At 65.7% G+C, this 23,972-nt stretch overlaps 3 protein-coding genes across 8 annotated transcripts in view; all 3 read right to left on the bottom strand.

The window, feature by feature from the left end:
* Positions 1-3,023: 3,023 nt before the first annotated feature.
* On the bottom strand, positions 3,024-4,392 carry LOC118692411 (myeloid-associated differentiation marker homolog). The gene has a single exon (XM_036392216.2). The coding sequence runs from the start codon at positions 4,130-4,132 to the stop codon at positions 3,266-3,268; it is 867 nt and encodes a 288-aa protein (XP_036248109.1). The 5' UTR covers positions 4,133-4,392; the 3' UTR covers positions 3,024-3,265.
* Positions 4,393-4,854: 462 nt separating this feature from the next.
* Positions 4,855-15,949, bottom strand: SEPTIN12 (septin 12). 2 transcript variants are annotated; one of them, XM_036392200.1, is made up of 11 exons: positions 15,832-15,949; positions 12,665-13,648; positions 7,565-7,777; positions 6,916-7,044; positions 6,673-6,754; positions 6,440-6,577; positions 5,958-6,075; positions 5,785-5,880; positions 5,572-5,668; positions 5,313-5,364; positions 4,855-5,210 (listed from the first exon to the last, which is right to left on the bottom strand). In XM_036392200.1, exons 1-11 carry the CDS (start codon positions 15,932-15,934, stop codon positions 5,066-5,068), a joined length of 2,157 nt encoding a protein of 718 aa, XP_036248093.1. In that variant the 5' UTR covers positions 15,935-15,949; the 3' UTR covers positions 4,855-5,065. The 2 variants fall into 2 exon arrangements, with proteins under 2 accessions (XP_036248093.1, XP_036248094.1); XM_036392201.2 differs by lacking the exons at positions 12,665-13,648; positions 15,832-15,949 and adding an exon at positions 8,437-8,565.
* Positions 15,950-19,947: 3,998 nt separating this feature from the next.
* RAB11FIP3 (RAB11 family interacting protein 3) overlaps positions 19,948-23,972 on the bottom strand; it is an 87,088-nt gene continuing 83,063 nt past the window's right edge. For all 5 annotated transcript variants that reach the window (XM_054516503.1, XM_036392195.2, XM_036392197.2 and 2 more), the window contains 3 exons: positions 23,319-23,474; positions 22,798-22,938; positions 19,948-22,121 (listed from right to left, as the gene is read on the bottom strand). In XM_054516503.1, the coding sequence (XP_054372478.1) occupies positions 22,008-22,121; positions 22,798-22,938; positions 23,319-23,474 (411 nt within the window). In that variant the 3' untranslated portion in view covers positions 19,948-22,007. The remainder of the gene's footprint in view (positions 22,122-22,797; positions 22,939-23,318; positions 23,475-23,972) is intronic.

Genomic DNA, 23,972 nt, shown 5'->3' with positions numbered 1-23,972 from the left:
AACGCATCCCCTCGGAGCACACGTGTCCCCCCAAAAGAGGGTGCCGTCCCTTCGGGGTGCCATGTCCCCACCCGGCTGTGGTGGCCAGTGTGGCAGGAGGGTTGTAGGGACATGAGGATGGGGTCAGGCTTGCCCGGTGCTCCTGGAGACCCAGCTCTGGGCACCCACACTGCCCTGTCCTGAGGGGTGTTCCCCGGGAGCAGAGGATCCTGTCCCTGATGGAGGAGCTGGATCCCCTTCCCCGAGGCTTCCCCCAGCACCTGTCCCAGGCAGCACCACCCTGGGGCTGCCCCCCAGCACCCACCACACCCATGGCACTGCCAGGCTGTCACACTGCCAGGGCTGGAGATGCTCAGAGTGAGCATCAGGACAGCTGGGGGGGCTCCTGGATGTGCCCCCCCCACAGAGAAGGGAGGGGATGTGGGCCTTCCTGAAAGTCACCCCGGATAGGGGGTCAAGCCTTGGAAGGGCAGATGGGGGCTCACATGGGATTTTGTCTGGAGGCGACTTGTCCAGCTGGGGACACAGGTTCATCCTTGGGGGTACAGGGTCATAGCGGGACACAAGGGCAGCTTTGGGGCACCGGAGGACGCAGGAATGTCCCTGGGGCCACAGAGCCGTTTGAGGCTAGAGGGGCATCCCTGGGGGACACAGGGACACGCTGCCGACGGGGCACAGGGCTGGGTGCTGGTGCCAGGTGCAGGAACCCCAAAGCCGCGGGCAGAGGCAGCCCCGGCAAACGGGAGGGGACACCCCGGGGACTCACCGGAACGCTGCAGGGCACGGCATTCCCCTCCCCATCCCGGCAGCTCCGACCGGCCCCCGCCGGCTGGAAAAGGAGGAGCCCCCCGGCCGGGCTCAGCCGCCCCTTCCCCAGCGCTGTCCGCGGCCGCATCCCCCCCGGGCCGCCCCCGCTGCCCGCACTCACCGGCCCGCGGCGGTGCCCGCTCCCACCGCCGCCGCCGCCGCCGCCGTGCCCCGGCCGTCCCGGGCCGTGCGCAGGAGCGAGCCGCCCCCCGCACCGCCTCCCGCGCCGCGGCACACCGACCCCTAGGGGGAGGAATGCACCGGCACCGCACCGGCACCGGCACCGGCACCGGCACCGCACCGGCACCGGCACTGGCACCGGCACCGGCACCGGCACCGCACCGCACCGGCACCGGCACCGGCACCGGCACCGGCACCGCACCGCAGTGACAGCGACACCGGCACCACGGAACCGAGACACTCTCCAACACCAGGGCTCCTCTGGCACGGCACAGACCGGCCCCGGGGCACCCAGCACGGCACAGACCGGCATCGGGGCACCTCTGGCACGGCACAGACCGGCCCCGGGGCACCCAGCATGGCACAGACCGGCATCGGGGCACCTCTGGCACGGCACAGACCGGCCCCGGGGCACCCAGCATGGCACAGACCGGCCCCGAGGCACCTCTGGCACGGCACAGACCGGCCCCGGAGCACCCAGCACGCCACAGACCGGCCCCGGGGCACCCAGCACGCCACAGACCGGCCCCGGGGCACCTCTGGCACGGCACAGACCGGCCCCGGGGCACCTCTGGCACGCCACAGACCGGCCCCGGGGCACCTCTGGCACGGCACAGACCGGCCCCGGGGCACCCAGCATGGCACAGACCGGCCCCGGGGCTTCCCTCATCCATCAGGTCTCCGGTCCCCCCAGGGGCCCCCAGCACCGCCGTGAGTCCCAGCTGGGAGATGCCCCCGTGGGGCTCCTGGGCTGGGCCCCCCCGGGAACCCCCAAAGCCCCTCCAGCCACTCACCCGCACCCCGCTGCCAGGCTGGCCCGTGTCCCCCCAGCCTCTGCACTCCCCACGTGCTGGCACTGCCCACGTGCCACCCACAGCCACCAGCACAGCTCATCAGCAGTGACACTGCTGTCACTCCCTGCGCCTCCCGTCCTCCTTCCTCTGCCAATCTCCATCATCCTGGGCATTGCTGTACCCAGCTGTGCCTCACCACTGTCACTTTCCTGTTGTTTCCTCCAAAAACTCTGCCATGATCTCCAGCCCCGCTGCCTGGGGTGCAGGGGGGTGGCCCAACAGTGCCAGCGTGATGGCCACTGTGGGGACAGGGATCAGGCAAAGGGGACGCCCCCCAGGCCACCCTGTGGTGCTGCCATCACTGGCACTGCTGGGACCCAGCACTGCAGTGGCCACAGAAGCATCCCACCTGCCCAGCACCTGTGGGGTCTTCTGTGACTGCCAGTCTGTGCCACCTCCTGGTGGTGGGGACCCCACTTTGTGTCACCCTGTGAACCCCAGGGCAGTGATGATGGGCCCTGACACGGCCCCAAGGCAGCAGGGATGGCCCCAGGCTGTGGCCAGGACAAGCAGTGGCAGAAGGAACAGCATGGGGACAGTGGCCCCAAAACCTGCCAGGGTGCCCCACGGGCACCCATCCCACATCCGGGAGAGCAGTGCCAGGAGCTCTGCCCTGGCACACCTTCCCTGCCTGCCTGCACCTCTGCCTCCTTCCCACACACCAGCCTGTGGTGCCACTGTCCCCCGTGGTGTGTGACAGCACCCCCAGCTCTGGTGGCAATGGTGGCAGCCACCCCCTCCCCATTTTCCCCCAGGGAGGGCACACCACAGCGTTCCCCAAAGGGGGACTCAGCCTACGTGGCTGGGACCAAACCCAGCAGGGCTCCCACTGGGGTGACTGTGGTGGTGACAAGGACCTGGCCATGCTGGTGACAAGTACCTGGAGGGCTCTCAGCCCCCTCAACAGCTGCATTCCTCCTGAACCTGTTTGGCAGGGCCCTGTGCAGGTGCCAAGAAAAAGGCATCCGGGCCGGGCTTTTCCTGGTCATGCCCTGCTTCACTCCAGTGCCGAGTCAACAAGGAGTAGGAAGGGTTTTCTGGAGCCTGGTGCCCCCACGGTGCTGCTGGTGCCCCCCAGAGTCACCCGCGGCTCCCAGTGCTGATGGTGCCCCCCAGTTTCTCACCCCTAGCACGGATCTTGCAGAAGGTTGGGAAGGGGAAGAAAGAGGAGGCAGAAACAAGTGAAAAATGACCCAATTTAATCCCAAAGCCCCCTCAAGCTCTGTGGTTTCGGGAGCCCCTGGTGGCCCCTCCAGCCCCCCTGTCTGTGCAGCCCCTGGGGCCCCGGGCTGAGCGCACCCCTGGGTCACCCCCTGGCTCTCTGCCCCAGCGCGGGCACAAGGAGCTCTCCGAGGCACCCGGCCTCTTCCTCAGCTCCGCCGGCACCAGCCGAGTCCCACCGTCCCCAGCCCCGCCCCGAGCCCTTAGGGAGGTGCCCTGAAAAAAACCATCCTGGTGGAGTAGACCAGGTCCACCAAGTAGGCGATGAGGTTGAAGATGGTGAGGAAGGTGACCCCCAGGTTCTTGTTCCAAGGGCAGTTCTTGCCGCAGGAATTGGGGCGGCTCTGGCCCCGGAAGCAATAGAGGGGCCACAGGACCACGGCAGTGAGGTACATCAGCAGGGCCAGCACGTTGTAGCCCACCAAGACCTTCTCCAGCGAGCAGGGGATGTAGGTGAGGCAGCGGCCGATGGTGAAGATGATGATGAGGAGGGTGAAGATGAAGCAGATGGAGTAGACAGCCACGCACCACATCAGGCCAGATTCCTTTGTGTATTCAGACCTATCCAGCAGGGAGAAGATCAGGCAAGCCACGTAGGCTTCAAAGACCTTGAGGAGCCCGGGCACGGTGGAGAGGAAGCTGCTGATGTCCCCGGGCTTGGCGCGGGTCAGCGACACCTCGAGGGCGTAGGCGAGGAAGCAGAGGCAGGAGGTGGTGGTGGCCACGGCCTGCCGGGCACACTGGCTGCCGCTGCAGTGGCTGCTGATGAACGTGGCAGGGAACACCACCGAGGAGGTGAAGACCATCAGAGCAGCCAGCATGGAGAAAGCTGAGGTGAAGTCATCCCAGGAGAGCGGCAGCAGGGGGTAGAGCTCCAGCAGCTCCAGCAGCAGCACCAGCAGCGTCACGGCGAAGCAGAAGCACCAGGTGAACATGCACCACGTCCCGTAGGGAGCCTCGAAGTGCCCGGTGGAGGCCACCAAGCTGAAGGAGAGGCAGGACAGCAGGACGGCCAGGAGGCGGGCGATGCCCACCCAGGAGGTCAGGGCGCGCAGGTTCAGCGTGGCCATGGTGCTGCCGCTCTGCCCGCTGGGCACTGCCCGCAGCCGCTCTTATCCCGCTGCTGGGGCACAGGGCAGGGAGCTGCCAGCCTCCCCGAGCCGCCCGTGCCAAGGACCCCCGGCTCTGCTGCCGCTGCCACCACGCCGGTGGCTGCTGGGGCTGGTGGATCATTAACGCGGGGCTGGGCAAAGGGCGGGGACGGCGGGGCCGGGGCGGGCAGGAAGCCACCGTGTGCCACCGTGTGCCACCGTGTGCCTCCGCCCTGGCAGCGAGCCCCAGCCCTGCCCGCGGCAGGAGGTACAAAAGGGCCTTTCATGCACCCCTAGAGTACCTGGGGGCCACCCCGACACCTTGACAGGTACCAGGGCTTGGCAGCCAGTGGAGCAGCACCCACTGGGTGCCCCTGAGGGGTTTAGGGGCTGCACCCATGCAGTGCCCCTGGCAGGGGGGTGCCACAGCTGGGTGTAGCCCCTTCACACCCTTGCAGGCAACATCTCCACACCCCTCCGGCACCTCCGCTCCCCTCCTGGCACCTCCAGCACCTGATAAGGGGCTCAAAGTCCAGCTGTGCCAGCTGCCTCGCTGGGCAGGGTGGGTGAGGTGGCCATGGGGAGGAGCATCTGCACCCCACAGGCAGCACCTCACTTCCCCAGCGTGCCTGGGGGCCACAGCAGCCAGAGCAGCACAGGAGGGCGGTGGCACATCAAAACTTGGGAGTCCAGCAGGAGGATGAAGGCTGAAGGCTCTGGATTAACCTTTAATGTCACACAGGGTCTGGGGGTCTGTGCCCATGGCAGAGCTTGGGGATGAGGGACCCATGTCAGGGCAGCTGGGCACTCCTGGGGGGGCTCTTCACCCCAGGCAGGTTCCTGGCACAGCCATGGTGGGCAGGGGTGGGCTCTGCCATGGGGTCCAGTGGTGCTCTGGGGGCACAGGGTGGCTCAGAGGTGGCTGCTGGCCTCGCCCTTGGCGGGCAGCCCATTGAGGGGGCTCAGCCCCGGCCGGTTGCTCTCGTTCAGCCGCCGCACGCGGTAACTCTCATAGTGGACGTTGTGGGTGATGTCCTTCAGATCCTGCAGGTGTGACCTGCCCGGGGTGGCAGGGAGAGGAAGGGCATCATGTCACTGTCCCCCCCACCCTGCTGTCACCCCGGGGGGTTCCAGCACTGCCTACCCTGTCCCTGCTCACCGGATCAGCAGGTCCTGCAGGAGGGGGAACTCGCAGTGGGCCGGGTTCTCCACTGCAAGGCAAGGCAGAGGGGCAGGGTTGGCAGGGGGCTTGGTGGTGCTGGGATGCCTGGGCAGTGCATCCTGGCATGCTCTGGGTACCCCAGAGCCCAGCACAGCTCCGTGACACCTGCCATGGCCTGGCACCCACCCAGGCAAGGACACACCGTGGGTGCTGCTCCCTGCACCTGCAGGGCCTGGGTGTGAGGGGCTCTGCTCACCTTCAATGATGCCCCACTTGGTCTTGCGGCCCAGCACCCGCTTGCCGTTCACCTGGTGCTCCTGGTCCGCCCCCACCACGGCGAAGGGAATCTTCTCCTGCCAGCAGAGGCTGTGCTCGCCCCAGGGTGCTGTCCCTTGGGGACCCCAGGGTCCCTGTCCCCCACCCTGCCCCCCAGGGGCTGGTCCCTCTGTCCCAGCACCCCGGCACTCACACGAATCCTGTTGTTCAGTGCCCTGTCTTCAGGGTCCTGGTCGAAGTCCTCCTGCGGGTACACGCTGATGGCGTGGGTCTTCAGGTCCTCCTGGATCTATGGGACACAGGGCTTGAGCCGGGGCTGGGGGGGACATGGGGCAGCCCTGGAGCCCCCTGGGGACCTGTCCTCACCCTCTGCTTGAATTCTGCCCGTTCCTCCAGGGTGAGCGTGTCAGCTTTGGCGATCACCGGCACCACGTTGACGATCTTGCTGAGCCGCCGCATGAACTCCAGGTCCAGCGGGCGCAGCCTGACAAGGACCAGTGTCACTCTGAGGTGACCCCAGCACTATCAGCCTGAGGACCTTCCCCACTACCATCCCAGGTTGATACCCTACCTCTGTCACCCTGGGGTGACCCCGCCATCATCATCCCAGGGTGACACAACCACCCCACAGTGACCACCCCTACCACTGTCACCTGTGGGGTGACCACACCACTACCAGTCCAGAGTCACCCTGAGGTGCCTCCACCACCATCACCTCAGGGTGGGGTTATCACCCCAGACTCCACCACCATCACCTCAGGGTGACCCCACCACCGTCATCCCAGGGCGGCACAACCACCCCGTGGTGACCCCATCACCTGTGGGTGCTGTGAGTGGGGGTCACTCACCAGTGACCTGTGGGGGGCACAAAGTAGACACATCCATGGACGCGGGTGTCCGGGATCTTCCTCTTGCGGGTGATGAGGATCTCCTCCCGCAGGTACCTCTCGTACTGCTCGTTGATGTATTTGATGATGGGGTCCCAGCTGAGGATGAGGAGTTGAGGGACAGCACCTGAGCTCAACCCCTACCCCAAACTGCCACCCACAGAGCTGGGCTCCTGCTCCCCATTGTGTCCTACCAGTTGTCATTGTTGATCTGGTCCCCAAAGCCTGGTGTGTCGGTCACTGTCAGCTTCATCTTCACCCCCTTCTCCTGGATGACTGTGGGGCAGAGGTGGGTCAGGGGGGAGGAAACATTGGGGAAAAGCAGGGCACCAGGCATGGGGGATGGTTTGAGGCTGTGAACACAGCGTCAGACCCCAGCCCAATCTCCTGCTTCTCTCAAGGGCTGGTGGGACACGACCCCGTGGGGGTGACCTTACTGTGGGTGATGGACTGGAGCTGCACTGTTTTGGGAATACGTTCCTCCTGGCCGGGCTGCGAGGATTTGCGGCTCACCTTGGACTTGAAGAGGGTGTTCACCATCGTGGACTTCCCCAGCCCGCTCTGCCCTGAGGGGACAGCAGCAGCTCTGGTTTGTCCCCCAGGGCAGTAACATCTTGATATCCACTTGGGAGCAACCCAGAGTTTGGGATAACTCTGCTTTATCCCCAGATAAATTTCTTCCCTAAGGCAATAACCCCTTGGTATCCACTTGGGAGCATCCCAGAGGTTGGGACAGTCCATTTTATCCCAAGAACAAATTTGAAGGTAATAACCCCTGGTACACATCTGGGAGCATCCCAGATTGGGCTAGTCTGGTTTATCTTCCAAACAAATTTATTCCCCAAGGTGACAGCCCCTCAACATCCATTTGGGAGCATCTCAGAGGTTGGGATGAGCTCACCTACCAGCATTAACTATGCTATGCAGTATGGAATATTACTCATTTTCAATTGCTTGCTACTTAAATCAGTTAAAATCACTTAAATTTCATTAAAATCCCTTAAAAGCATGATTTCCCCTGGCACGGTGGAATCGGAGCCAGTATTCCCAGCCCACCCAGGAGCAAACCCCACGGCCAGCGCTCACCCACAACCATGATGTTGAACTCAAAGCCTGTCTTCATGGTTTTGATTTTCATCTGGTCGAGCACAGCTTCGATTCCCACGTATCCAAAGAGCTGGCAGCCCACGGGGCCGGGCGCCATGGAGAGGGGCACCGCCCCCTCCTCCTCGTCCTCCTCCTCCTCCTCCGGCACGGCCGGCGGCTCCATGCTGCGCTCCTCGGGCTCCAGGCTGCTCCCTGCACCGCGGGGTGGGCAAAGGCGGTGAGCCTGGACCCCCGGCTGCCCACCCCTCGCTGCCCACCCCTGGGTGCCCACCCCTCGGTGCCCAGCCCTGCGCCGGCAGCGTTGCCCCGGCAGCGGCGGTGGCGGCGGGCACGCAGCGCCGGCACATTCCCGGGAGCCGGTGAGGCTGGGCATGGCAACGGGGGCACGGCCGGCCCCGCGCCAGGGCCCGAGCAGGTGCCAGGGGCATCTTTGGGCTGGTCGTGCCACCGGACCCCACGGTGCCACCGGGTGCCCTGCGATCATGCGGCCATGCCCAGCACCTTTTGCCCAGCACCTTTTGCCCAGCCCACGCGGTCACCGGGCACCGCTCCGGCCCCAGGGCAGGCCGTGCCATCCCACAGCGCACCCACACTGTACCCGGGCATTGGGCACTGCTGGGCGGGGGCACCGCGGGCGCAGCGCAATCCCCGGCACAGCCCCGAGCCCCCAGGGACACGCGGGGTTTGCCCGGGGACGGTGCCCGGAGCGTGCCCCACACCGGGAGCCACCGGAGCCCCGAGCCCGCCCCAGCTCTTTGTGCGGCAGCCCCGAATCCCTTTCTTCCTCCTCCTCCTCCTCCTCCTCCTCCTCCTCCTGCTGCCTCCCAGCCCGGCCATTGTTCGGGTCCTACCTCGGCGCCGCGGTGCCCTCGCTCAGCGCCCCGCTACGGCCGGGGGGGTGCCCGGGGCGCCACTCGCATCCCCATCGCCGCCGCAGCCCGGCCCCTTCCCTTCCCTTCCCTCCGGAGCTCCCGGCTGGCACCAGCCCGGCTCCGCCGAGGCTGCGGCTCCCACGCATGACCAGCATGGCAATGCCCGCCCCCCGCAGCCCCCTCCCCAGCACAGCCGAGCCCCTGCGCCCAGTGGGGCTGCCGATCGACTGGGGGTGGGGAGGCTGTGCCAAGCCGGCTGTGCCAAGCCGGCTGTGCCCACCCAGGGCACGGCACTGCTCGGCCTCCCAGCCGGGCCAGCACGGATGGGGACCCCTCCCATGGCACAGGACACCCCCAGTCCTCGCTTTGTCCCCGTCACCCCGTGAGCGGCCGCGGTGGCACTGACTGGGAGTGGGAGTGCTTGGCCGTGGGCACGATCCCCACGGGCACCCGCGGGCACCGGGACCACCCCGCACTGTCTGTGCCCCCCGCCCTCCCCAGCAGCACCTGTGCCCGGCCCCGGCACGGCGGGCTGGGACAAGGGGTGGCGGCCCTGCCACCCGCCCCACTGCCGCAGTGCCCCACGGCGCTTGCGTCCCCCCACGCCGCAGCCTCCCCCTCATGTGCCAGCCGGCGCTTGGCACCGGCGGGGCTGGAGCGGCAGCTTGCGATGGCCCAGGCTGTGAGGGACCTGCTGAGACCGTGTCCGTGTGCCACGCAGCCAGGGGACAAAGGACATGTGGGCAGGGGCCGGCCTGAGCCAGCCCCGGTGCCAGGAATGATGGAGCTGAACACCCCCATTGCCATGGCAACGGCATCCCGGCGTGGGAGCCACCCAGCACCCTGTGCCCGCTGGGTGCCAGAGTGAAGGCAGGCTTGGAGACAGCACTGTCGCATGTCCCAGCTGCCCCTGCGCCCCCTGGGTCGGGGTGTTCCTCGGAAGTGGTGAAACAGCCGCGGATTTCCTGGTGACAGCGGTGACACCCGGCTGGGGGTCTGGGGGAGGGCAGGATGCCCATTCCAGCGGGGATCCACCCACCCAGCACCGTCCGTGCCAAGCGGGACTTCCACAGACTGGCAGCGACGGGGGCTGGGAAGTGCCCATCAGGGACAGGACCCCGACAATTACTGCATCACCCCCCGTGCCCCCAGCCTGGCACCTCTTCCCAGGCCCTGCCAGCCTTGGCAGTTGCCAGGACAGATCCAGAGCCAAGTGGTGCAGCCTCTGGGGCCACCCAGGGTACTGGGCACGGCAGGAGGGAGCACTGGGATATCCCGGGTGCTGGGCACTGCAGGAGGGAGCACTGGGATATCCCGGGTGCTGGGCACTGCAGGAGGGAGCACTGGGATGGGATATCCCGGGTGCTGGGCACGGCAGGAGGGAGCACTGGGATGGGATATCCAGGTTCTGGGCACTGCAGGAGGGAGCACTGGGATATCCTGGGTGCTGGGCAGTGCAGGAGGGAGCACTGGGATATCCCGGGTGCTGGGCACTGCAGGAGGGAGCAGGTGGGATTTGGTCCTTGTCCCCCCCAGCTCCCCGGGGCGGTCCCTGGGGTGCAGCCCCCACAGAGGGGCTCAGGCACTGCCCTGTGCCCTGCCAGGAGACAGCCACAGCCAGAGGGCACGTCCGGGGTGGCGCTGGGAGCTGCAGCCCCCGCTGCCTCCCCCACGGGTCCGAAGCCCCCCTGGCCCTGCCCCCAGTGGCAAAGAGCCCCGCTGGGAATGGCCAGCAGCCGGGTGGCCACGTGGGAGCTCTTTGCATCCCCACGGAGCCCCGGGGCAAATGGCTCCTGCAGCCAGACCTGTTCCAGGACTCATCACGGATGCTCTTATTTTCCAGACAGGGACAAGTAATCCCGGGTCCGTGGTCTCCTCCATGGATTTTAATTACCGATGCAGGGTTAATTGGCCAGTTCTCCGGGAAGCCTGTAATAAAGCTTCTAGGGTGGAGGGTGCTGGGAGAGGATGAGCTGGGACAGGAGCTCCCTGTCCGGCTGCTCACCACTGCTCCAAACCGATCCCGGGCACGGGATGGGGAGAGCCTGGCCCGGGGTCCAGCACCAGGGAGCTGAGCCCTCTGGCACAGGGATGGAGGCTTTGGGCATGCACCCACGGCCCCAGCCACAGCACAGCTCTGCCTGCCCAGCTGATCTGACCCAGAAACACCAGTGCCTCTCCAGTGCCAAACACGACCTGAGGGGACAGAGGTGACAGTCCCCATCTGCAGCCAGACTCGGGGCCAGCCCGTCTGTCTGGCCGTGGGAGCCACGGGACGGGGCTGGGGTGGCTGGGGGACCTCGGAGAGCAGAAGCAGAAGTGAACCATCGAGCGAAACCCTGCGCCTGCAGCGCTGCTGGGGACAGGGACAAGTCACCCAGCCCCGGCAGCAGCACCCTCTGCCCGCACACCCCCTGCCCGCTGCCACCACGCCATCCCTACCTGGGCGAGCCGGCCGGAGCCGGGGCTGCTGCCGCCGAGAGCTGGTCACCGGGGCCAAATGGCTCCTGGGGTGCGAGGCAGAGGGCGGCTGCTGCCCACGGCTCCTCCTCCGCTCCTCCTCCTCCTCGCCCCGGGGCCTGCGTGGGCGACCCGGCGTGGAAGTGAAATGCGGCGGCCGGGGCTCGCTGGGAGCTTCCTCCTGCGGGGTGTGGGACCCACCGCGCCACGGTGCCCCGGGGCCACCACGGGTGTCAGCGGCTGGGGGCCGGCCTGGCCTCCCGGGAGAGGAAGCAGCACGATCCCACCTCTTCCTGGCAGAGAATCTGCCGTGCCCAGCAGCGCCTGCCAGCCCCCTGCCAGTCCCGGGCCATCTGCAGGGCAGCCGGTGCCACCCGCTGCCCGCTGGCTCGTGTGTCCCCCCAGCCTGGGCACACCGTGCTCGGCTGTCGGCCACCAACACAGCTCCGGCCTGAGCACGTCCCCTCATCACCCCGGCTCCAGCCCGAGCTCTGTGTCCCCATTTCCCTGTCACCCCAGCTTGCTCTTGAGCACCGTGTCCCTGTCACAGCCCTGAGCACTGTCCCTTGTCTCCCTGTGACCCTGGCTCGGCCTCAAGCACCGTGTCTGCATGACCCCAGCTCAGCCCTGAGCACGACTGCATCACCACAGCTTGGTCCTGAGCACCATGTCCCTGTCACCTCCTCTTAGCACTGAGCACTTTCCCTTTGTGCCCCCATCACCCCAGCTTGGCCCCAAGTACTGTGCCCCCATGTCCCTGTCACCTTGGCACCGCCCCAACTGCTGTCCCTTTGTGTCCCCATCACTCCTGACTCAGCCTGACCACCACATCCTTGTCCCCATCACCTGTCTCAGCCCTGAGCATTGTCCCTCAGTGTCCCCATCACTCGGCTCAGCCTCGAGCTCCGTTCCCCCGTGTCCCCATGACCCGGGCTGTCCCCAGTCCCATCCCTGGCCCGGGGAGCCGCGGGCAGCCGGGCTGGCTGGGCAGCAGGGCCACGGGCATTGCTGGGGGATGATTCAGCAGGGCCCGGAGCAGATGTATGGATGCCTTCGCCGCGTCAGTACTTAGGGCCCGGCCACGGCGGCTCCGCGACAGCGCAGCAAAGAGCCGGGCAAAGAGCCTCGAGCAGCCAGGCAGGGAACAGCGTCCCGGCCACCCCTCCTGGAGCAGCCGCTGGGAAGGGGGACACTCGGCTACCCCCTCCCCAGGCCTGGGGACGGGCAGCGCCCACCGTGGCACGGCGGGAGCCGAGGGCACAGGAGCCGTGCCAGGAGCCGGGCACCGCTGCCCGCGGCACCGGGCGCACGCCGAGCACGCCCCGCTCCGCTTGGCCCCCCGCCACCGCCCGAGCCCCGCGGGGAGGGAGGAACAGGATCCAGCCCCGTGCCAGGCCGGGAGGGATGAGAGGGGAAGAAAGCGCTGGACGCGGGACAAGATCGCGGCGATAGGCGGCACGCGCGGGGCCGGCGCGATGGGGCTCAGGAGTCCCGAGCTGCTCCCAGCGCCGGGCGGGGCGGGCGGCTCGCCAGGCACCGCGGGGACGGGCGGGCCGGGAGCGCCGCCAGCTCCGCCCGGCTCCTCCGGCCCCCCCGGAGCCAGCGCGGGGAGCAGCGAGCCGCCCGTCCCCAAAGCCGCTGTCACTGCTCGCTCCTCCCGGCATCGGCTCCTGCGGGGCTTTGGCAGCGCTGCGCCCGCCGAGGGGGCCCCGACGGGGAGAGGGACGGGGACAGGAACGAGTCCTACCGTGCTCCGGCGTCACCGCTGCCCCGCTGCCGTCCGCAGGCTCGCCGGGAGCCGCTGCCATCACGCAGGGTCCCCGCGGTGCCACCTGCCCGGTGCTGGGGAGGGGGCCCAGGGCTGGCAGCAGCACCAGCCCCCCCAGGAAGGCGGGCTGGGAGCTCACTTGCACCGTCTGCGGCTGCGACACCAGCCTGAAGGTGGCGGCCTGGGGGGCTGGCAGTGGTGGCAGGCCCCCTGCCCTCCCCTCAGCCGGAGCTGCCTCCCCCGGTGCCCAGGGCTGAGCAGGGGCCCGGCTGGGGCTCAGGGTGACCCTCGGCTGGGGCCGGGACACCGCGCGGGGAGGCGCGTCCCACCCCGCCTCGGGGAGCGGGGGCAGCCCCGGGGCTGTCTCTGTGCCATCGTACGGGGGCAGGGTGGAGGAGGAGGATGAGGAGGAGGAAGGCTGCTGGGTGCGAGGCTGGGCTGCAGAGCTCTGGCTGCCCCAGGGCTGGGTCCCCAGGCCCGGCTCCTCGGCGATGTGCAGGTCCAGCGCCGGCAGGGAGCCGTGGCTGGCGGCGGCCCCGCGGAGGGGATGATCCAGCTCCACCGGGAAGACGCTGCCGTGGGACGGGACCTTCTTCAAGCCGGGGCTGTTGGCCGGGGGGCTGCCCGGGGGCTGGGGGGGCCCGGTGGGCGCGGGGCTCTCCAGGCTGGAGGAGGAGCTGCGCTGGCTCTCCCCGTCACTGCCCGGCCCCGTGGCCGAGGCCTGGCGGCTCTGGAAGGAGGCGGCGCGGGCGATGCCGGTGCCGCCGGTGCCGTTGGCTCGGCCGGTGGCCAGGCTGGTGCCGAGCCGGGTCCACAGCACGGGGCTGGGCACGGGGCTGGGGCTGGGGCCGCTGCCCAGGCGGGGCGGGTGGCCGGGCTGCAGTGGCTGGTGGCTCTCGCCTGAGGACAGCAAGGAGCCGGGAGCCTCGTCCCCATCTTCTGCCTCAAACGACTTCTTGAGCGCTGGGGACACAGAGAGAGAGAGATGGTGGCACCACAGTGGTCCCCGATGGCACCCGTCCCCTGCCCAGCCCCATGTGTGTCCCCCCATCACCCAGAGGTGCCCCTGATTGTGAGCCCATCCCACAGAGGATCCCAGCCCGGCGCCAGCTCCTCCCCAGCCCCGCTGTCCCCGAGGGTTTTATCATTGTTCCCCGGGTGATCTGGCCGGTGCTGCCGGCTCCCCTCGCAGCACACTGCCCGCTTTATTCCCCCTGAAAGGGATTCGGCCGAGTAACCGGATCCCCGCCTGACCCTCTCCCCTCTCCCCCTGCATCCATCGCGGCAGCCGGGGTGGATTCCTGCCCTTTCCCGGGCCTTAACCCTGGAGCCCGCTGATGGCAGCGCCGTCGCCACGCTCGGGGACTGTCACAGCCCGCTCTGGTGGCCGCTGCCGCGCCTCCCACGCGGCTTCACAGCGGCCACGAGCCCAGGGCACGGCCCCGGTGCCAACACACGGGGCCCCGGGGTACCGCAGCGCTGGGCCCGCTGCAAAGCTCCTGTAGGGCCCCTCCAGGTGGCACAGGACCCCATGGGGGTGACCCCCGGGAAGCCCCCGCGGTGCAGCCGCCCCCTCCTTCCCCCGGCCCCGCTGGAGGCTCCCCAGGAGCCGCTGCCGGCAGCCGGGCAGAGCGCGGGGGGCCCAGGCTCCCCCCGGAGCCTCCCTCGCCCTCGCTGCCAAGCGCCGAGCGGCTGCTTCCCCCCGGGGGGCTCCGTGGGGGCGGCCCACGCTGCTCCCCTGCATCCTGTCCGCGTGTGCCAGCCTGTCCCGGCACCCACGGGCTGGCACCGGCCCGCCCTCGCCCTCCTCTTCCTCGGCCGCGGTGCCGGGGGCAGCGGGGGCTCAGCCTCCGTCCCTGTCCCCTCCCCTGTGCCCTGTGCCCGGGGCAGGGCAGGGTCAGGGGCCGGGGCGTGGGCGCTGCCGATCACCGCTGTCCCCAGGGCAGGGAATGCCGCGGCCGGCCCGGCCCTGCCCCACCGGGGGCCACGGGGTCACGGGGCCGGCGACCCCCTCCCCACATCCCTGTCTGTGCTTTGTTACCGCCCCAAATGCCTCCTTTTACCCCAAACCTGCCTCTGGCTCCCCTCCCGGCCTCATCCAGGTGTGATGGGCAGGGGGGGCAACGAGGGGATGCAGGGCAAGGTGGGGGTGGCAGGCGCTTGGAGGGGGACAGAGGGCGAAGGGGGGGTGGCAGGAGGTTTGGGACGGGTGGGGGCTCGGGGGAATGGCAGGGGGTGAAAGTGGGGCGTCAGAAGGCGGAGATGTTGAGATGGGGTGGCAGGAGGTTTAGAGGGGCAGCAGGGTGCTCAGGGGGTGGTGGGAGTGAAGGAGGGGTGGCAGGAGGTTGAGGGGGGCTTGGGGGGATGTGGGGGTTTGGCGGGGGCTCAGGGGTGCCGCCGGCAGCGGCGGGGTTAAGGTGCCCGGGGTAGGTGCACACATTCCTCCCCGGCGAGGGCAGCAGCAGCCCCCGGGTCGGGTTTCGCCTCCCGCCCCCGGCCCGGCCCCGGCCCCCACCGCAGCCCCCGGCCCGCGGGCAGAGCGCGCACACGCGGGGAGCGCGCACGGCGACACCGCGGGCTTGGGGGGTCCCGCACCTTCCCCGCTCCCCGCAGCCTCGGCCGCCTCCCTTGCCCACCCCAGAGCAGCCCCCGCCATGCCCAGGCCTGGGGTCACCCGTGTCCCCACCATGTGCAGCCCCCGGGGGCGCCACCCCCCGCCCCCAATGCCCACCCCCGGAGCGGAGCGCAGCCCCTACGGCGCTGAGAGCTCGGGGAGCCCCCAGGCCCCCCAAGATGTCCGGCTCAGCATCCCCCCAGTCGCAGCCCCCTATGGGGAGCGCAGCCCCCACCGGGCTCAGCCCAGCCCAGGATCCCCAGCCCAGCAGCAGCCGAACCCCGGGACCGATCCCCAGCGCCCGCTGCTCCCCCCTGGGGACACCCCAGCCCCCCAAAAACCCGGCCAGCAGCATCGCCCCCAGAATCAGCCTCCGGGCGGGGGGAGTGCAGCCCCCACCGTGCTCAGCCCTTGGGGGCACCCCCGCCCCCCGAGACCCCCGGGCAGCAGAGCCCCCCCCCCCCCATCCCGGGGACACCCCCGTTCCTCCCACGGCACCCAGCCCCGAGGGGGTCCCGCGGGGGGGCCGCACCTTCGAAGTCGGAGAGGATCCCGTCCAGGTGCTCCTTGACCGAGAGCCGGGCCATGGCGGGCCGGGGGGGGCCGGGGCTGCCGCCCACCCGCGACCCCCGCATGCGGAGGGGGCAGCGCGGCCGAGCCCACCGAGCCCCGGGACGGGACGGGCCGGCGCCGGCTGCCCTCGGCGGGAGGGGAAGGAGGAGGGGACCGGCCGGGGGAGGGGAGGGGAAAGGGAGGGGAGGGGGAGGTCCCGCCTGCGCCCCCGCCCCGGCCCGGGGATGCGGATGCTGCAGCCCCCGAATGGGGATCCCGGGCAGCCTCGGGGGCCCAGGAGAGCCGGGGGGAGCTCCTGGCCAGGCCGGAGGGCTCCCGGAAAGGCTGGGGGGCCCCGGCGGGCTGGAGGTGCCGGAGAAGCGGGGAGGGAGCCTGGCCAGGCTAGGGGTCCCGGGCAGGCTGGGGCGCCCTGCCAGGCTCCAGGGGCAGGGGGCTTCCAGCAGCCTGTCCTCCCCAGTTCTGCATCACCAGGAATTGCCAGCTCCGAGCAAGAGGAGGAAAACGCTCTGGAACAGGCAGGGCTGCTGTCGCTGTCTCCCGGCTGGGTGTGGGGTCTTTGCTGTAGTGTCACCACCCTCCGCTGTGTCCCTGCCCGGGGCTGTGTCCCCTGCTGGAGCGCCTGGAGCATCCCTGGGGGCTGCTCTCCCCGCGGCCATCCCGGGGCTCTGCCCACAGGGTGGCACCGGCAGCCCCCGGGCTCAGGGCTGCGCTGGGGCTGCCCCCCTAACCCAGGGCTGGGGCTCTGCTCACCCCAGCCCGGCTGCCAAGGGTTAACCCCATCCCAGCCCCGGCCCGGGGCCGGCAGCAGATGGGGAAGGGGAAGGAGCTGGAAATGCCTCCTGCACCCAGAGCAATCCCTCCTGCACCCAGAGCAATCCCTCCTGCACCCAGAGCAATTCCAGCACCCAGAGCAATCCCTGCTGCACCCAGAGCAATCCCTGCACCCAGAGCAATCCCAGCACCCACAGCAATCCCAGCACCCAGAGCAATCCCAGCACCCAGAGCAATCCCTGCATCCACAGCAATCCCTGCTGCACCCAGAGCAATCCCTGCATCCAGAGCAATCCCTGCTGCACCCACAGCAATCCCTGCACCCACAGCAAACCCCTCTGCACCCAGAGCAATCCCTGCGCCCAGAGCAATCCCAGCACCCAGAGCAATTCCTGCGCCCAGAGCAATCCCAGCACCCAGAGCAATCCCAGCACCCACAGCAATCCCTTCTCCTCCTCCAGCAGACCCCCCCTGAGGGCTGGAGCTGTTCCTGGGGCACAGGGACACAGCCACAGAGCCCTGCTGGGCCCAGCTCTGCTATGGGGACACAGGACAGGGACCAGGGCACGTGGGACATGAGGGTGGTGGCCTTGGTCATGGCCAGGCTTTGAGGGTGTTCAGAAGTGCCACTGGCCCATGGAACCACAGGATTGTTGTGGCTGGGAAAGTCCTGAGATCATCAAGTCCAAGTGTCCCTCAGCACTGCCAAGGCCACCACTGACCCGTGTCCCCAAGTGCCACATCCACATCTTCAAACCCCTTCAGGGGTGGTGACCCCACCACTGCCCTGGGCAGCTGTGCCAGGGCCTGACCACCCTTTCCATGAAGGAATTTTCCCAATATCCAACCTGAACCTCCCCTGGCACAGCTTGGGGCCGTTCCCTCTCCTCCTGTCCCTGTTCCCTGGAGCAGAGCCCGACCACCCCGGCTGTCCCCTCCTGTCAGGAGCTGTGCAGAGCCACAAGGTCCCCCCTGAGCCTCCTTTTCTCCAGGCTGAGCCCCTTCCCAGCTCCTTCATCTGCTCCTGGTGCTCCAGACCCTTCCCAGCTCTGTTCCCTTCCCTGGATCCCTTCCAGCCCCTCCAGGTCCTTCTGGCCATGAGTGGCCCAGACCTGTCCCCACACCTGGAGCTTTGTCACCGTGCTCAGCCCCCTGAGCTGGGTGCAAGGGCTGGAGCTGGGCTGGGCTGGGCCCAGCTCTGGAGCTGTTCTGAAGGATGCAGAGACCTTCAGAGCTGTAGGACTTTTCTGGAGCAGTTTTGAAAAGGCTGGAGAGGTTTTAAGCCATTCAGAGCCCTTTTCAGAGGAGGTGCAGAAAAGCTGGAGTGCTTTGGAGCAGCTCTGATGATTTTTTATGAGTTTTGGGGTTGTTTTAGGGTTGCCTGTGCCCCTCTGATGTCATTCAGAGAGGGTTTAGGGTAGTTGCAAACTGAGTTTAGAGATATTATTAAAAATTTTAACCCTTTTGAGAGGCCCATGAAGAAGGTCCAGAGGGGTTTCAAGGGCCTTTTGGAGGCTGTTGGGGCACTCGAGGAGTTTCACAGCTGCACAGAGGAGGCTTGGAGAGCTTCAGAGCTGCCAGGAGACCTTTCCTATGATCCGTTTTCAGCTATTTCGAGGAGTTTTAGAAGAGTTTAGAGAGCTTCAAGTGCTACTTCGAGGCAGTTTGGGCATCTTGGTGCCTTGCAGGGCTGCTTGGAGGGGCACGAGAGCTGTTTGAGCAGTTCAAGTGGTTCAGTAATGGCCAGAGTTCCATCCTTCCAAAGCCTGAGCTGCTCAAAGGAGATTTACAGCTCCTTGAAGCAACCCAGCAGCACAGAAATAACCCCAGAGCGATTCACCTACCCCATTACTAGAGCAGCTTTGAGATTGAGAGGTTGAGATTTCAGAGGAATTTTTAAAATGAAGTTTCAGAGGTGTTTAGGGAAATCTTTGGTGCACTCTAGAGCTGCTTGGAGGGTGCAGAGCAGTTGGGAATGCTTCAGAGGTGATTTACAGATGCTCAGTGATACTTTGGACGTACTCAGAGATGTTTTAGGGCAGCTCAGGGATGGTTTAGAGCAGCTCAGGGATGGTTTAGAGCAGCTCCAGGATGTTTCAGAGGTGCTCAGGGATGCTTAGGACAGCTCAGGGATGGTTTAGGGCAGCTCAGGGATGGTTTTAGAAGAGCTCAGGGACACTTTGGAGCACAGCAGGGATGTTTTGGAGGAGCTCTGGGATGGCTTTGGGCAGCTCAGGGATGTTTTGGAGGAGCTCCGGGATGCTTTTGAGCAACTCTGGGACGTTTTATGCAGCTCAGGGATATTTTAGAGCATGTCAGGGATATTTTGGAGCGTGTCAGGGATGTTTTGGAGGAGCTCTGGGGATGTTTTGGAGCCTCAGTGCTGCCTTGAGCAGCGTGGAGCAGTCTGAAGCAATCTGGGGGGTTTCAGAGCTCCCAGGGTGTGGCAGAGCCTTTCCCAGCTCTCTGCTGCAGCTCCAGGGCTGCCCGGAGCAGTTCAGAGGAACAGTCTGGAGCCATCCGGAGGCACGGCGGGAGCTGGGAGGGGATTTTGCACGTTCAGGCCCTTTGGGGCGGCTTAAAGGGGTGGGGAGGGGTGGAGGAGGCTTAGAGGGGTGGGGAGCAGCTTAGCAGGGAGGTGAGGGCGTTTAAGGGATTTTTGGAGCCGTTCAGAACAGCCGAGGGCTCCGAGGGGGCTCTCCCGGAGCGGAGGGAAGGGAAAGCTCCGTGTTCCTGCTCAGGGGAGGGACCCACGAGCCCCTGTCCCAGCCTGCCCCGGCCCTGGGCAGCAGGACCAGCTCCCAGGGTCCCACCTGGATCCTCCAGGAAGCTGAAGGGGGAATTCCCCCATTCCCACCCACACAGCTTGGCTGGCTGGGGAGATGTTGGCTCCCTCCGACCTTGATCCCTTTGGAATCAGCGGGGTCCTGCCTTCCTCATCCTTGTCCTCATCCTCCCAAGATCAGGGCATTCCAGCCAGGTCCAGCCTCGTTCATTCTCATCTTCATCCCCCAAAAATCATTCCAGCCAGCTCTAGCTTTCATCCTCGTCCTCATCCTCGTCCTCATCCTCATCCTCATCCTCCCAAAATCAGGACATTCCAGCCAGGTCCAGCCTCCCTCATCCTCATCCTCATAATCCTCATCCTCATCCTCCCAAAACCAGGGCACTCCTTGGTGCAGGAGCATTTCCACTCAATCCAGCCCCACTGGAGATCCAGCACTTGGATATTTGGGATGCTACAATCCAGCACTGGGATCCTCAGGATGCTCCAATCCACCTCTGTGGAAAAACAGTCTCTGGGCAGGAATAGTAACAGCTTTTAATCCGACAAGAATTGATACATCAGTTAAGACAATACCATTTTTGCCTCTTTTTTGGGGGACTTCCTTCACATACCAGTCGGGAAAGAGGAACATTTTCAGGATGTACAGTTTTTGTCTTGCTTTTGTTTTTCTCTCTCCATAGGGACTTTAAAGCATGGTGAATGTGCAAGTCAGTGCTTTTTGTTTGCTTAAAACTTTTTTTTTTTTCCCGGTGCTTATTTACAGTTACAGTACCTCTGTGAGAGCGACAGGAAAAAACAAACGATTGTTTGAGACCTGGGGATCCAGGATCCCAAGTCGAGAAAGGCAGATCTCCAATATTTATATATTTATACATATATATATATATATATATATGCTTTTGTGTATACACAGATACATTTCTCTCTTCTTTTAAAGTATTAAAAAAATGGATCAACCTTCATTCTATAAAAATACCTACTCTACAAGATAGAAAAATTTTCCCTCTCCAAGTATACACTGATTTACACCCAAAGCTTCTCTGGAAATGTACATTACGTGGCTTCTTCCTGCGGCCTCGGGGCAGGGAGGGGGGCAGGGAGGGAGGGCTGGGGTGGTGCAGGAGCTGCCCCGGGGCTTGGGGCTCACCCCGACCCCGCTGCCCCACAGGGGATCAGCCCCAGAGGCGCCGTGGCCGTGGCTCGGCCGCTGTCCCCCGGGATGAGCTGGTGCCAGGGTCCCCCTGCACACTGGGTCACCCCGAGGGCTGGAGGGGGCTTGGGGGGAGCAGGCACCCCCGGGATCGCTGTGGCTTCTGCTTCCAGGCCGTCCTGGCATTCCCAGAGCCTGGCGAGCAGGAAGAGGAGCAGCGGCTGCAGCCGGGGATGGCGCTGCCTGGGGGGACAGCGGCCGCCGCCGGGGTCGCGCTGCTGCGCCACGGCCGCTGGTGCCAGCAAGGCCAGAGCTGTCCGGTGTAAACATGGCTTTTGTTTCCCAGGGAGCTGCTGGTGTTCTCCAGCTCCCCTCCCCGTCGGCACAGAGATTCCAGCCCCGGCCGGTGCCAGGGATGAGGAACCAGGGGGCTCCTGCAGGGGCAAAGGCAGCCGGAGCAGGCTCTCCCTCCAGGGCTGCAGCTATCACCAGCAGAGCCCTGCTCCGGCTGGCAATGGCACAGGCCACTGTCCCCAGGCTTCGGGAGGCGACCTGGGGACCTCGGGGCTCCACTGCAGCTCCCAAAGCGCTGCGAGTCCCACCCAGGACGAGGAGAGGGGGCCAGGACCGGCCTCAGCGCAGGGTGAGGCGCTGCAGCCTTGCCCCGGTGCCACACAGAGCCTGTCCCCAGCTGGGGACGAGCGACAGCTCCTCCCGGAGCCACCTCAGCGGCAGAGCCCGGCAGCAGGAGGAGGGAGGAGGAGGGAGGGAGCCGGGATGCCGAGACGTGCCGACAGTACTGAGCCACAGACAGCAAAAATAAATAAGGAGGCAGGTGACCGAGTGTGCTCACGCCCTGTCCCCAAGGGCCCCGGGCTGCCCCCGCAGCCACCGAGGGCTCTGCACGCAGCAGGAGCACGGGGCAAGCATGGGCTGAGCCAGCTGGATGAGGCCATTTGCATTAAGTTAATTAAAAAAAAAACCAAAACCGAAACCCCAAACCAAAAGCAAACCCCAACCCTGTGCGAGTCCGGGAGGCGCTGCCCTGGCTCTGCCCGGGGGTGTGTCAGGGACACTTTGGCACAGCTCGGGCCGGGCAGGGCAGCGGGGCAAAGTCAGCGCTGTCGCTTCCATTCGCGATCTCCCTCGGAGGGGCGGTGCCTGTCGGGACAGTCCCCAGCGCCACAGGCACTTCCTGCAGTGTCCCTTTCCTGAGCTCCTTCTCCAGGTTCCCTTTCACCCCTCCACAGCCAGGAGGGCTTCAAAATAACGGAGTCAGACAACAAAGCCTGGCTGCTGCTTTTCCTTTTCCCTGGTCCGTGGCTCAGTCACTCCCCGACCTGAGGCTTCCTTGTGCCTTCATCAAGTGCAAAGACGTTTGGAGTCCCTCTTCATCCTCTCAGAGCACCAAATCCTCCCGGCTGCATTACTTGACCTCCAGGATGGAGGGGTTGGTCTCCATGATGGCCACGATGATCCTGTCGATGTAATCCTGCAGGCGGAAGTTGATCTCCTCTTGCTTCTGGATTGCTTCCATGAGCTGCAGCACAGGGGACAGGAGGGAGAGGTCACTGCCTGACACTGCCCAGGGCTTCCTGTGGCTCTGTGCATCCATGGCTGGGACATTCCTGACCTTGTTTAAATGGCCAGGGAAAAACTGGTTCTGCTCACTCCTGTCCCTCCTGGAGCTCTCAGCCTGATGGAGAGAGCAGGGAGCATCGCATCTCCATGGATCCCCAAAATATCCAGGTGTGTTTCCCCACTTCCTGAGGTGCTAAAGATTTAATTCCAGTGTTTGTGCAGGTTCAGCCCCCCCTTGGTTGGTGCTCAGGGAGAAAATGTGCTGGAGGAGCTGGGATCTCCAGGGGGAATGTCCTGACTCCCAGGGCTTTACAGGCAGCTCCAGACTGATGCACACAGCCCGTGGTGGCTGCTCTGCCCTGGAAGGGGAAGGCTGTCCCAGGACAGGCAAAGCAGAGCTGCCAGAATCAGCAAATGGGCAGGGAGCAGCTCCCCTGTTCCCAGCAGGGAGGGCTGGCAGGCAGGGTAAGTCCTGAGAGCTCTCCAGATAATTGTGTGGGGATTTCTCTGCTCTTGTCAGCTTTCAGGGGAATTTTGAGCATGGGCTGGGCCAGACAGGGCACATCCACTCCTCCCAGGCCATGCCAGGTGGAGGCACCCAGGAAGGTGCAGTGTGAGCTCCTCATGGCACGTACCTCATCTCTGGAGACAGAGCTGATCTCTGCTGCCAGGGACTCGGAGAAGGAGGCTGAGAACAGGTTCTTGGCTCCCTGGATGCTCAGGTTGATGATCTGCCCGTTGAGCTCATCATTCTGCTCCTTCAGGTTCCTGTTATCCTGTTCACACACACAAACCACACACTGCTGGAGCAGCTGGTGCTCAGAGCTGATCCAGTCTGGCAAAGGCAGACAGGGGCTTTCACCCTAACACAGCTCACACAGGGCTGGGAACAGCACATGGGCTGTGCCTCCACCTCAGCAGAGCCTGGAGAACCTCTGGAAGCATGAGACACACTGGGAAGATCCAGGGGACACAGCAGAGAGAGAAGGGCTCCTGCTGTCCCTGAGAAAGCACCAACCTCCCTCTCCCAGGACAGGAAAGCAAGAGAGCACTGGGCTCCTGGATCCATTCCTTCCCTTGGGAGAGAGCCCCCAGACCCTGCTGGTCCTCCCTTGGCATCAGGGAATCATTTCCCTGCCAACCCAGCCCTCCTTACCTGCTTGAGCTGCTTGATCTCCTGCTCCAGCTCAGTCTCCCGTGTCCTGCTGTTGTACTCCTGCAGCCCCAAGCTGCTGCTCCGGCCCCGGCGCTGCTCTGCCTCCAGCTTGAAGAGCTGCAGGTGCTCCAGCTGCTTCCTGAGGTCCTCAATGAGCTGCAGAGCAAGGCAAGGGGACAGCTGAGTGCCACAGGCCTGGCAGATCCAGCAGCACCCTCTGGACGTGGCTGCTGTGGGAGCAGGTCATGGATTGCTGCAGCAGGATTGTTGGCCACAGCTGTGGCTGCCCCTGGATCCCTGGAAGTGTCCAAGGCCAGGCTGGATGGAGCTTGGAGCAACCTGGGACAGTGGAAGCTGTCCCTGTCCTTGGCAGGGGGTGGAACAAGGTGAACTTTGAGGTCTTTCTCAACCCAAACCATTCCATGATTGAATTCCTTTCTGGAGGGCATTTGGTTTCCTCTTCCTCCCTCACACCCCCAGCAAGCAGGAGATGGGGAGCTACTGAAATACATGAGCACAGCCCTGCAAGGACCTTGTTAGAGCCAAAGCTGCTGGGTTGGGCCCCCCAGCAATGTGGGTCCCCCCCAGCCAGCTCCCTCTGCTGCAGGGTTGGGTCCCCTCAGTGACACCACGGTGACAACTAATTCCACCTTG

This window comes from Molothrus ater, chromosome 16 (genome assembly GCF_012460135.2).
Source record: "Molothrus ater isolate BHLD 08-10-18 breed brown headed cowbird chromosome 16, BPBGC_Mater_1.1, whole genome shotgun sequence".
In the NCBI taxonomy this organism is placed as follows: domain Eukaryota; kingdom Metazoa; phylum Chordata; class Aves; order Passeriformes; family Icteridae; genus Molothrus; species Molothrus ater.
The sequence above is the reverse complement of the archived record's forward strand: the minus strand, read 5'-3'. Positions and strand labels throughout refer to the sequence as shown.